Source organism: Selaginella moellendorffii, unplaced genomic scaffold (genome assembly GCF_000143415.4).
Source record: "Selaginella moellendorffii unplaced genomic scaffold, v1.0 SELMOscaffold_45, whole genome shotgun sequence".
Taxonomy (NCBI): domain Eukaryota; kingdom Viridiplantae; phylum Streptophyta; class Lycopodiopsida; order Selaginellales; family Selaginellaceae; genus Selaginella; species Selaginella moellendorffii.
The window spans coordinates 172162-185487 of NW_003314306.1; the positions used below are offsets into that span (position 1 = coordinate 172162).

The 13326-nt window shown below is 44.6% G+C and overlaps 3 protein-coding genes across 3 annotated transcripts; 2 read left to right on the plus strand and 1 right to left on the minus strand.

The window, feature by feature from the left end:
• The first annotated feature begins 69 nt into the window (after window positions 1-69).
• LOC9656288 (cAMP-dependent protein kinase regulatory subunit) lies at window positions 70-2178 on the plus strand. The gene is made up of 9 exons (XM_024685633.1): window positions 70-342; window positions 645-758; window positions 854-949; window positions 1076-1165; window positions 1216-1347; window positions 1410-1532; window positions 1590-1709; window positions 1753-1911; window positions 1972-2178. Exons 1-9 carry the CDS (start codon window positions 196-198, stop codon window positions 2047-2049), a joined length of 1059 nt encoding a protein of 352 aa, XP_024541401.1. The 5' UTR covers window positions 70-195; the 3' UTR covers window positions 2050-2178.
• Window positions 2179-2275: 97 nt separating this feature from the next.
• LOC9648222 (probable 2-oxoglutarate-dependent dioxygenase ANS) lies at window positions 2276-3861 on the plus strand. The gene is made up of 3 exons (XM_002980478.2): window positions 2276-3084; window positions 3147-3471; window positions 3528-3861. Exons 1-3 carry the CDS (start codon window positions 2534-2536, stop codon window positions 3792-3794), a joined length of 1143 nt encoding a protein of 380 aa, XP_002980524.1. The 5' UTR covers window positions 2276-2533; the 3' UTR covers window positions 3795-3861.
• A 6897-nt stretch (window positions 3862-10758) lies between these two features.
• On the minus strand, window positions 10759-13316 carry LOC9648224 (pentatricopeptide repeat-containing protein At3g12770). The gene is made up of 3 exons (XM_024685767.1): window positions 13235-13316; window positions 12969-13183; window positions 10759-12910 (listed from the first exon to the last, which is right to left on the minus strand). The coding sequence occupies exons 2-3, from the start codon at window positions 13000-13002 to the stop codon at window positions 11256-11258; spliced, it is 1689 nt and encodes a 562-aa protein (XP_024541535.1). The 5' UTR covers window positions 13003-13183; window positions 13235-13316; the 3' UTR covers window positions 10759-11255.
• Window positions 13317-13326: the final 10 nt, after the last annotated feature.

Consider the following 13326-nt stretch of genomic DNA (forward strand, 5'->3'; position numbering starts at 1 on the left):
GTGGACAAATCACATAGAGATTTTAGCGCTGGCGTGGCCCCGTGACACAAACCGTCACTCCTATTTTGAAAACCAGAAGAGGGAGAGAGGAGCGATGGTGAGTGGAAAGGAAATGGCGGAGAGGAGAGGCGGCGGAGGGAGGAGCGGCGGCGATGGAGCGATTGGCGGCACGGGTGCGTAGAGGCGGCGGTGTTGATGAAGCTGAAACTCCCCAAGGTTAGGGTTGGAAGGAAGATATTTGGCAACGGGGGCATTCTTGCCAAGGCAAAAAAGGGGTGCGCGTCGGGGATGGCGCCTCCCTGTGGGGGCGGCCCTGACAGCACCGCCGCATCGACTCCTCGGGTAAGCGATCCTCGTCATTCTTGGATATTTCGCTTGGATTCGTTGCATTGTCGAGTGTTTCGATCAATCTTCCTCAAGCTAGCTTGCATTCTTGGATATTTCGGCTGGATTTATGAGTGCCGCTTGCATTATCGAGTGTTTCGATCAATCCATTCGAAGCTAGTTTGCATTCTTGGATCTTTCGTTTAAATTCGTGAATGCCTCGAGTATTTCGATCCATCCATTTGCTTACCTGTGACATTCAAGCTGCTTGTGTTGATCTATTTCACGCTCGATTTTTTTTGCGAATGCGATTCGTGCAGGAGCGGACAAAGCTGAATCAAAAAGCTGCCAAGCTCATGAGCCAGTCAACAAAAAGAAGACTTGCAGTGAGTGCCGAATCAGATATTGAGAAAGCAGCAGCTTATGTTCCAAGGGTAAGCTCGTCGCTCATTCCTCTATGTTTGGTTCTGTCAATGCTTGGAATTTTTCTCAACGAGCGATCGATGTTTTTGCTTTTCTCATTTCTCAGGCCATCGAAAAGAATGAAGCCGCGCGGGAACGCATTCAGCACGCATTGGAGAAGAACTATCTTTTCAAGTCTCTCGACAAGGAGCAAACAAAGACGGTAAAAGTTCTTCTCCGCAAAGAAGCTTTGCCGATTAGCTCACCATAATCCCTCAAAGGTGCACGGTAACAATTATAGTAGCTCAAAGCATTTGGCTTTTGTGTTTGACGCGGGATTGTGCTTCAGGTGGTGGATTCTGTGGAGGAAGTTAAGTACAACCCCAATGACATTATAATCAAGCAGGGCGATGAGGGTGACAAATTTTTCCTCATCGAGGTGTGCTTCGTCATTCCATGTTTTTTCCCTTGTTTTGACTCTTTGTTTAGATAGGTGAATGTGAAGTGTGGTTGAAGGACCCAGAGAGGATACGCCCCGAGATGGTCAAGAGATATGGTCCTGGAGACACATTCGGAGAGCTTGCGCTTCTGTACAATGCTCCCCGTGCGGCAACTGTCAAGGTTTTACAATTCATTAAAATATGTTTGCTGGTTTTGCAGGACTCATTTGGTATTCTTTCCAGGCAATTACAAGCTGTACACTCTGGGCGGTAGACAGGCCCACTTTTCGAGCGATTCTTATGCAAACTACCAACAACAAGCGGCAATTATACGAAAAGTTTTTGGCAGAGGTTCCTTTGCTGAAGGTAAATAGTTTGCAATCGTTTCTCCATCAATTCGCCTTTATTTTGGTTGGCGTGTAGACGCTAACAGCGTACGAAAGATCCGCAATTGCCGATGTTTTGGACGCGGAATACTACGAACCAAACACAGACATTATAGTGGAGGGCCAAGAAGGAAACAAGTTTTATTTTCTGGAAGAAGTAAGGCTCGCTACCGCTTGTGGAAACTGAATTTATTTCGCAGGGAGAAGCCGAGGCAAGGACAGGAGACAAGGTACTAATGAAATACAAGCGTGGAGATTACTTTGGGGAGTTGGCGCTACTAAGCAACAATCCTAGAGCAGCGACTGTCAGAGCGACAACGAAATGCAAGTGCGTTTCAATTCATCGGGACAGTTTCAAGGTCAGCTCATTTTGTTGAAGTTGCTCGTATTCCTACCGCATTTGCTCGTTTGTACTCTAGAGATTGCTTGGAAAAGTAGAAGACATCTTAGAGCGGAGGAAAGAAGAATACGAGAAAACTTCTGCAGGCACAAGCTAATCGCGAGAAGACTTAGCCACAGTTCTGGTTAACTCCAGGTTTGCCGTAGATATTTGAAATTGGAGTGTCAGGATCAGGTTCATGCATATTTGACTGGGAAAAGAAAGCAGTGTCATTTTGCATTTGGAATCCTGTGTCACGTGAACCGCCGCCTCTCTGATTCTCGCAGAGCAAACTAATCTTGCGATCTGCAAACACTTCGGTACTATAAAGTGAGAGAGGAGCACCGCCGAAGCGTGGAGTTCGTAGTGAGTCCTAGTTCAGCTTTTCATGCTGTCTGTGTGAGCGCGCCTCCTCGCTGAAAAGGCATCCAGTACCTCAGGACGCTTAGCTCCTGTTTCAGGACTGTATATTGCGTGTTTGTCTTCGGAGAGGATTCTTCCTAGTGCTGCTTTCTGATGCATAAAGTCTATATCTAAGCAGTTAGTCTAGGATTGTGGTGTCCGAGTTGCTTGCTGTTCTTTTAACGACTTGATATCTTGCAATGGCAGCAGCTCAGACACTCCAGCCAGCTTCAGTTCCTTCGGTCCACAATATTCCCATTTCAGGGGCAAGCACCAACGTTGGCTCCCTTGCGAAAGCTTTGCAAGGCACAGAGACCATTCCGGAGGTGTTCTTGCTTCCTGAGTCGGAGCGTGTCACAGTGCCTCACGATGGTTACTCCGAGCAGGTGTCCCTGCCAGTTGTGGACCTCGGGGAACTGTTGCTGCCGGAGTGTTCCGAGGAGTCGAGGAAGAGAATTGCTCGGGAAGTTGCGGAGGCCAGCAGCGAGTGGGGATTCTTTCAGGTGGCTGGCCACGGCATCCCTCTGGAGCTGCTGGAAAGAGTGAGAACTCAAGGACGAGCGTTCTTTTCACTGCCTGCCGAAGACAAGGAGAAAGCATCGCTCGGTCTCTTCCAGGGATACGAAGGCAGGCACGGCTTCATTCCAACTCGCGTCCCGTGGTCCGAGACTTTCACTTTGCTAATTGCTCCAACTTCCAACGTGGTGCCGATAGTTGAGAAGTTATGGCCAGATGGAAACTCGGAGCTCAGGTACTTCAGTTATCTCTCTTCTATTTACAGTTTCCCGCTCGTTGATCACCTCATTCTCGCAGCTCCACCATCATGGACTACGGCAACGAACTCCACTGCCTCGGGGTCAAGATCCTGGAGCTTTTAGCCGAGAGCCTGGACTTGGACCAGGATTTCTTCAGCAAGAACTTCAAATCCAAGCACTCCGCCGGGATGAGAATGAACTTCTATCCACCGTGTCCGCAGCCGTCCATGGCACTCGGTCTGGGAGCCCACGCCGACCCAAACTGCCTGACAATGCTCTACCAAGACGAAGTCGGTGGCCTCCAGATCCAAAAGGACGACAAATGGATAGCCGTCAAGCCCGATGTCGACTCACTGGTCCTAAACATTGGAGATAGCCTCCAGGTAAACCAAGTTATTCTCTTCTTTAACTTCTCGCTCGTTACTGCTTTCTCTTTCAGGCGTGGAGCAATGGCAGGTTTCGCAGCGTCCAGCACCGCGCTGTTGTGAATGGCAATAACGCTCGTTTGTCCGTTGCCTTCTTCTACAGCCCGGACGACAGTGTATCCATGGAGGTTCCAGCGCAGCTCGTGGACGAAGCCCATCCACTGCTCTACAGGCCCTTCACTTGGGCAGAGTATTTGCAGCAGATTAGAACCAAGCGGATGCGCGGCAAAGGTGGCCTGGACACGTTCATGAAGATCTCAGACGAGAGCAAGACCGACTAAAAGGAAACCTCAACGCAAATGTCTAGTTTTATCTTTTTATGAATGACAGATCTAAGCATTATATGGACGAGTGCATCTGAAAATAAAGCGTGGTCCCCACGACAGCCAGGCCAGAGACTATTCACACGAATTTTCCGTGTGATTCAGGACCACAAAAGATTTATCACGTATGACAACAACATTCCATCCGTGTCCACTACATTTTTTTTATATATATATATTTGAGGTAATCCAAGATGCTACAAGAAGTGGCACCAAAACCATAATATCTTACAAGCTTTTACAATTTGTTCCTGGAATGCAAAAGGCACTATAGCAATTGCCATAAAGGGTCACAAGGAAGATGATTTTACATTCAGCTTAGTTAATTATCAATGCAAGTTCATTCATTGTAAGCAATAAAGGATTATAACAATGGAATTAATAAGGAACGGAAGCCAGAAGTTCCATTCATTCATGGTGAAGATAACCAGTTAACCAGCGCATAAGGTTGAACATGCATCCATTACATAAAGCACAGTGCTGGTCAGCCATCTTCACCATGAATGAAACAGGAACAGGCTCTAGGAGATTTCTCCAGGCCTCCTCCAGCAGGATGTTTCACTCCGCTTCCACCCTCGATCACTGCACAACATGGTGCTACCATTGGATTGGACTCGGCTCCGCCCTGGATGATCTTGTCGTGGATGTCTCTCAGATCTTCCAGCCTCTAGCACGCGTTTAGAGCCGTGATCTTGTTTGGAGCCACGCCGTGTAGCTGCATGGTTTGGAAGATCTTGAGAGCTTCCTTGGCCACGCCACTGTGCTCGGCGATGGTTTCGGTCCACAAAGTCACATCCGGTTCCACCAGTGCTTTGCTCGCATCCATCATGCTGCCGCACTTGAGGTACATCTTGACGATGTTCTTCCCGAGGAAGGCATCGAGCTCCAGTCTGTAATTTCACGTGGAGCTCTTGGGCTTCGCAGAGTGCCCGGTGCTCGCCACAAAAGTTTGCTACTGGAGCATACTCGCCAACCATCTAGAGAGCTTACCAAGTTCCTTAACTGCCTTCCGAACTTCCAGGCAGGCATGGCTTCATTCCAACTCGCGTCCCGTGGTCCGAGACTTTCACTTTGCAAATTGCTCCAACTTCCAACGTGGTGCCGATAGTTAAGAAGTTATGGCCAGATGGAAACTCGGAGCTCAGGTACCTCAGTTATCTCTCTTCTAGTTCAGTTTCCCACTCGTTAATCATCTCATTCTCGCAGCTCCACCATCATGGACTACGGCAACGAACTCCACTGCCTCGGGGTCAAGATCCTGGAGCTTTTAGCCGAGAGCCTGGACTTGGACCAGGATTTCTTCAGCAAGAACTTCAAATCCAAGCACTCCGCCGGGATGAGAATGAACTTCTATCCACCGTGTCCGCAGCCGTCCATGGCACTCGGTCTAGGAGCTCACGCGGACCCAAACTGCCTGAAAATGCTCGACCAAGACGACGTCGGGGCCTCCAGACCCAAAAGGACGACAAATGGATAGCCGTCAAGCCCAACATCGACTCTGATAAGGATGAACAGGCTCTCGTTCATCACGAGAGGCTACAAAACCGCCTGAGAGCTCTGGAGAATATGCTATGCCAGCATATTCATATCACTCCCACTTGAGCACTAAGGTGCTCGCTCAAGGAGCTCTCTCATGCCAAGTGCTTGTACGTGTCGCTGGAACAGTAACGCCTTGGTAAAAATATCTGCAACCTGCTTTGTTGGATGAGCTCCAAAACATGCTGGTTCACTTGATCTCAAATATAATGGAACTGCACCTGGATATGTTTGGTACGCCCATGGCACCTGGGATTCATGGTGAGTGCGATAGCACCCTGGTTATCGCAAAAGGTAACTGTTGGCGCTAGCTGATGCCGTCCAAAAGTTGTCGTAGCTAGCAACATTCCTTAGGATAACGCTATAATTGACTGTCGCTTGCTGCACCATGTGAGAGTGCCACTGCCGAGACTAAAAATATAATCTGAGGTGTATTTGCGCTGCTCAACCTCGCCTGCAAAGGCAGCATCTGTGAAGCCATACCTGCTGGGACTTTGGAGTACGTGAGTGCATAATGTGTGGTCCCCTTCAAGTAGCGAAAGATGCATTTGACTGCCAACCAATGAGGAATCCTTGAGTCTTGAGAAACTGGGACACTGCTCCCACTAAAAAAGCCAAATCTGGCTGTGTGCAGACCATCAGGTGAATTAAGGTGCCAACCATCTATGGGTACAGTATCTGCTTCATCTTCTTGCATTCCTCAACTGTTTGTGAGACTTGATCTTTGCTGAGATGGAGGCCAGCTTCCATAGGAGTTTATGCTTCATTCAGCTCAGCAAGATGAAACCTCCAAGATATTGTCAACATACTTTTGCTGAGATAATTGTATGATGCCAGCTTGCCTGTCGTGTATAATCTTGATCCCCAAAAAATATTTCACTGATCCAAGATCCATCATCTTAAATTATGCTTATAGCTCATGCTTAAGCTTCTGTTAAGCTACATGAGTTGGACTGACTGTTCACATAGCTTGAATTTAAACTTTTCGAAAGGTTATTTAATATAGTATAATTCAAACCTAATTCCAGGATAGCTATGCTTGATCTATCATAGCTTCTAGACTTAAATCTCCATTCTCTCTTGTCTAAGTTGTTCCCAGCCAATATATAAAATATCCAAGAATATTTTAGATATATCTATTACCATCAATTAATAAATTATAAAATAATAAATGTATTCCTCTTATTTATATAGAATAATATTTAAGCATGTTTAATGAGGTGAGAATATTATTTATGTGAGGGCCAAGTGTACAACTACAATGCTGTATACTAATATTAGCGTAGTGGGATTTTGGTAACCGTTGGATTGGTTTCAATCTGGACCACTCGCTCCTATATATAAGCTAGGGTTTTTGGGCTAATTGATATGCACATTTTCTGTATTCCCTTTCCATATTCAAAGCACTCACATTAGTGGAGGTGAGGGGCATCTTTGATTATCCTTAGGGAAATATTTATTTATTTATCTATATGTGTGTATATCTATAATAAGCCAACTGATGCTAAAGTGCAATAAAGTATTATTAGTACTTCATTTTCTCTAACTTTATTCTCTAGATATTATTATATCCACCATAGTAAAACAAATATAACAACTGTTAAAGTTTTAATTTTAAATTTTTTATTTAAAAATAATTATAAATAATAATACCTAATCATAAATTAATATCTATAATCATGAATTATTATTTATTAGTTTTAGTTATATTAAATTTTACAATTGGTATATTATCTGATGAGCCATGTGGTGGATGGATTAATACTTGTAAAATTCTAACACTTGAGCCTTTATACTTAAGTGTTAGTGTAAGTTGTAAAAAAATTGATAAATCTTGGCATCCATCCATTTTTGTAATTGGTCTTTGTAGTTATGAAATTTTATATTGTAATTTGTATCCAGAAAGGAAAGAAAATAATTTAATTTGTCATGATTCTCAAGGACAGGAACTTGAACTTAATAAACTTGCAGGAAATAATGATGGGCATGTTATTTGTTGCTCACCTCCATAACAAGAGCCAACATTATTTTCTCCATAATATTTAGTATTTGTATTTATTTATAATTATTTTATAAGATTATTTTTACATTTACTAATTTTAAATAATTTTATATCTATATAAGGTTTTTAAATAATTATATATATTACAAATGTTTATTTTTTTTAATAATAGTTTCTAGTATGGTAAGCAGTTTGTGATGATAGTTTTTAGGAAGAGGTACACCTCCCAAAAAGGGAAGTACTTGTAGTTTGGCAAAAAATTATACAAACCTATAAAATTTATAAAATATAAACACATATGTGGTTGAATTGTTATAACACATATGTATGTATGTATGTATGTATAAGGTTTAATGAACTTCTCACAGCGTCGCCGGTGGCGAACCGTTAGCATCGCTGCAATCTGAACACTTCACCAGATCATTCAATCGGTAGGAGCGACGGGCGGTGTGTACAAAGGGCAGGGACGTAGTCAACGCGACTTTATATATATATATAAAATATTTGTATTAATTCCCCAAGCAATAGTGTATCAGAGGCTAGAATGTTTCTTTTTAAACAAATCTTTCAAACTTAATTTTGTGATGGGAAGGAGGTAAGAAATATTTTTTCTCTATAATTTTTCAATTTTTCACTTTTAAATGTTATTTATGATGTCCACAATCATATCCTCTAAAATGATCTAGCTTGGGACATATACAAACTTTTATTTTACATCATACTTTCTAAATGCCATAGCAGCTTTGCTTATGAAAAATAGAAGAAAGTTTAAAATCTTCCTCTAAATAAACTTCTTTCAAATACAAATCTTTTTATTGTAACTCCATTAGAAATCATCTCATATTTATCTAGTTTTTTCTTCTGCACTTAATGCAAAACTGCAAGATAAGATATTGCATGATGCTACCAATTGCAATTCCTCTCACTAGACTGATCTTGTGTACTCTCTTCCAATGGTATGCATTTGATAATCTTGCCACCCAAGCTGTATCATCACTTTCTCATTTTAATAAATGGTTTCCACTTTTTCCTTCCTTTGATCAATTTAGGCTTTATATACATTACTTGTTTCATGTATGTTTCTTATGCTCTTGGAATGTTGAATATATTGATGGATAGAGTGATCAATCAAATTTGTTATTATCAAGATGATATGAATGAGGTTGTTGGAGAGATGGGGGAGAAGTTGAGTATGCTATGGTGTGGATTCATGAGCACATCAAACCTCTAATAGTATTATTTAGATACATGATTATTCTAATTTTATATCAATTGTTACTAAAATATCCAAGCATATTTAAGCTCTATTTCGTTAAAGTGGGAATTGTCATTATCCCACTTGTAAAATAAGGTTTTCAAACCTTTATATAGTATATAAATATAACAAAATTCAACTGCATTGAGGCACATGCCATTTTATTTTAAACAAGGAAATGTCTACTTAATCACTTCTCCTCCCCCTGCCACTGCTTCACCTCTCTCTTCTCCTTGTTATTGTCGTCTAATTTCTTTCCATCCTTTTAATATTGGCTCAGTTGCTCCAAGTCTAGGTGGAGCCCAAGTCCCCATTTAATCTTTACTTTCCCCTTATTAATAAAACAACTTCGTAGACTTCCAATAACATGCTGTAACACTTCTAGTATAATGCAAATCCTCTCAAAGAATTGTCTTTTAATATTAATACAATGGCATGGAACCCATGCCATAATAAGTTACATTTTTAAATAAATACATGCCATCTCAGACTGTTATTTTTTGCCTCCAACACCTATACAATAATCTTGGAATTTCATCAATCTCCACACTATCAGGATTTAAACCCAATAGTAATTAAAGAGAATGACTCTTAAGAGATTTATAAGAAAATGAAAAATAATGCATCTTTTTTTCCAGGGTAACCATCTTTTTTTCCAGGTCTACAAAAGTCACAAAATAGAGCTTCTTCTCTCGAGAAAGTATTGGCATCATACACACCTCACAGTGGATGAGCTTTAAACTCTCGGTAGCTCTTGTAGCAGCACCAGCCTTGAAAGGAAATTGTGCTGCTTCGAGAGAACGCACGGCTCACAAAACCTCAGCTTCTGAGAAGTGATGTGAAGACCGTCAACCATGCCTGAACTCGCGAGTTGTTCAATATCCGGCAATGGCATGTCTGGAGGTCAACCGCATGCTGAGAACCTGCAAAAAAGAAGCTGCTCGCTAGTTCGCAATCACGATCTGTGATTCTTCCAACGGAGAAGAGTGTCTTCTTGACACCAGGAACGTAGTAGACTCCACTGACTGCTACAGCCTGTCCTGTGGCAAGTCGAACCTTGATCGTACCCACTCCACACACGCTGTGTGAATAGTCATCGCCGAGGTAAATTCGCTTCCCGTCTGGAACTTCTTATAAATGCGAGAAAAGGCTTTGGAGATAAAGTACCCAACACTCCAAGAACAGCATATGGACAGAGCCATGAACAAGCTGCCATTACTGACAGCATCTTGCTCTGTTCGTGCGTAATTGGCGACTTGCTTCCTCTTCCTGATTTCCTTCCGGATCTTGGCCACTTCAGTCCCGGGCAAAGTGTCCTGGCTTTTTACAGATATTACAGAGACCGTTATATTTGCGCTTCTTGTTTCTCTTTCGCTCGTTTTGTCCTTGCGTTCTTTGGCAGCACCCTCCTGGCGCGGAGACCTTGGCCTGAGACCTCCTAACAAGGTTTCCAGCGCTAACATCTCGTTAACGATCTCGTGGCCACATGTCCAGACTCCAGTGGCAGCAAGTTGAAACGCTGTTGGAATGCCCTCCGTGACAAGGTCGCTGTCGTCCACTTTGGTGGAAGATTAAAGGGTGTCTATCTGCTTCGCATCCTTCAACGACTTGCATAAGCTTGGATTGACTCATCCTTCTTCTTGACCATGTTGCCAATCTTGGTTTTCATCTCAATTACGTTGGTCTTGTTGGTTCAGCTAAACTGTCAGGGATGTGTCAAGGTGACACCGATAGATCTTCCCCACTACACGTCCAAGGATTCCAAGAGCTAGAGTGTTTTGTCTATTCCACTCTTTCTCGGCTGCAACCTCTGTCGCTGCTGGTCCCAGAGACTATGCCCCAAAGAAAAACTGCATCTGAGTTTGCCATCCATGGACGTCTCTGGGCAGAGATTTCAATGGATGGCGAACTCAGATGCAGTTTTAATACCATCAAAAGCTTCCAAAATGTCTTTAGCTGCAGGAGAGAGCTCTAGAGAATGATAAGCTAGCATATTCGTATCAGATTTCTTTTAGAAGTGGCAAACCATAACATCTTACAAGCTTTTACAATTTGCTCTTGGAATGCAGAAGGCATTATAGTAATTGGCATGAAAGGCTATATTTTACATTTAGCTAATTAGTCATCAGTGCAAATTTATCCATTGTATGTAATAAACAACTGTAGCAATGGAGCTAAAAAGAGAAGATATGGAGGCAATTAAACCTCTCAAAAGTTTTATTCATTCATGGTGAACATAGTTGACTAGCACGTAAGATCAAGCATGTATCCATTACCTTCCTCATGGTAAAGCACAATGCTAGTCAGCCATCTTCACCATGAATGAAACAGGAACAGGCTCTGGGAGATTTCTCCAGGTCTCCTCCAACAGGATGTTCACTCCGCTTCCACCCTCGATCACTGCACAACATATATAAACTCAACATCTATACATGGAGAGCGTAAATCTGTGATGACTTGCCATGAATTTACAATCACTTCCCTGCTGTGGCCCTTCATGGCAATTGCCATGGCCTTCCACATAGCTGAATCCACGCCTTATCAGATATTTTTGAATTTGGATCTGGCTCATCTTGAGCCGTTCACCATTGTTTTCATCAAAGAAAAATGGAAAGATTATAAACTTCTAAGGAGCATAAACACTGGACAAGACCACATACCCGGACTCCCACCCCGGATCCAGCTCAAGAACACGCTCTCCGGCATGCAAGCCCACACGAACGGCATCGTCTCGCTCTCGACAAGCCCGGAGCAAGGCCATCCACGCCTCCTGATCCGGCTCCACTGGCATCCTCTCCACGAGCTCCTCTGCATCGCCAACTTCACCCGATCGCCCAAACAAATCCACAACGCAGCCGTAGTGCTGGCCTAGCGGCGTCAATCCATAGTCCTGGATCATCGACGCGAAGTACGTGATCGCCCTGTAGAGCAGCCCCCGGTGGCTACACGCCGATAGAACGGACAGGAAAGTTACCGGGCTTGGAGCAAATCCCGACTGTTGCATCTCCTCGAAGAGCTCCAGCGCCTGCGAGACGCGGTTGTGATGAGCGTAGGCCGCGATGATCGACGACCAGGTGATCACGCTCCTCTCCTCCATCGCCTCGAAGATCTCCCGAGCTCGCCCAAGCATCCCGGACTTTCCATACGAGTTTACCAGCGCCGTGGCCACGTCCACGTCGTGCTCGAAACCAGCGATAGCGGCTTGGAGCTGCTCGAGCTCCTTCTGTGAAGCTCGCCCGGATGATCCGTCCAGCACCGCTGTGAAGGTGATCCTGCCGGGCTTGACGCCACTCTGGTGCATTCTCGTGATGATCTCCAGCGAGTCTTTGAGGCTTCCTCGCCGCGCATGAGCTTCAGCTATGGCGGTGTACAGAACCTCATCTATGGATGCCTCTGCCACCTTTTGAAAGACAGCTTTCGCAGCTTCCAAATCGCCACACTTGCTATACATGCTGATCAAGCCCGTGGAGATGTCGATCATCGCAGAGCCCAGGCCAGTTTCTTCGATCATCCTGTGAACCAGAAAGCCGGTTTTGAGCGCTCTCTCGTCCTGGCACGAATCGAGCATGGCGAGGAATGTGATCTTGTCCGGAGTGATCCCTTCCATTTGCATCCGCTGGAAGAGCCCGAGTGATTCCTCGTGGAGGCCATCTTTCGCATAGGCCGCCACCATCACGTTATAGACGAACACGTCTGGATCGCGGACCTTGTCGAAAACTTGCCGGGCTTTCCCAGAGCTCGAAAACTTGGAGTACCTGTGGATGATCGTGGTCGCCACCATTGGATTGGACTCGGCTCCGCCTTGGACGATCTTGTCGTGGATGTCTCCCAGATCTTCCAGCCTCGAGCACGCGTTAAGAGCCGCGAGGAATGTGATTTTGTTTGGAGCCACGCCATTTAGCTGCATGGTTTGGAAGATCCTGAGAGCTTCCTTGGCCATGCCGCGCTTGGTGTGCTCGGCGATGGTTTCCGTCCACAAAATCACGTCCGGTTCCACCATTTCTTGCAGTGTTTTGCTCGCATCCATCACGCTGCCGCACTTGAGATACATCTTGACGATGTTCTTGCCGAGGAAAGCGTCGAGCTCCAGTCTGTGATGGATGGCTTTCGCGTGGAGCTCTTGGGCTTCGCGGAGTGCCCGGTGCTCGCCGCAAAAGTATGCCACTCGAGCATACTCGCCAGCGCTAGCGTCCCCATCGAGAGAGCTTACCAAGCTCTTTAGTTCGTGTCGACTTGGATAGTGGCTTAGATCTTCGCTTGTGAAACGCGGCCTTGGAAGAGCTGCGAAGGAAGGAGTGTGTGAAAATTGCGAGAAAAGCTAATGAATTGTTCTACTCACCTGGAATAGTTGAGCTGAGAAGATGCTTCTCCATATCCAGTAGATTGATCGAGCTTGAAGAATCATACTGCGAGGCCGGAGAGAAAATCCTTCGCAATTCATGGTCTCATTCTTTCTCCACAATGAAAGAACCATCACATAGTCTCATTCCTCTCCACAATGACATATGCATTTGAGGTAAGAGGTAGATTTGACGAGAACGTAGACCATTTCTCCTGGAAAAAGGAAATCTTTCGTTCCTAGACGAATCAAACAGCAAATCGTACCTCTTTCGAGCACTCCTAGACGAATTAGAGCTCTTTCGAGCGCGCAAAGTTTTGGCGGTGCCCAAAATGTAGGCTCTAGAACCCTAAATATT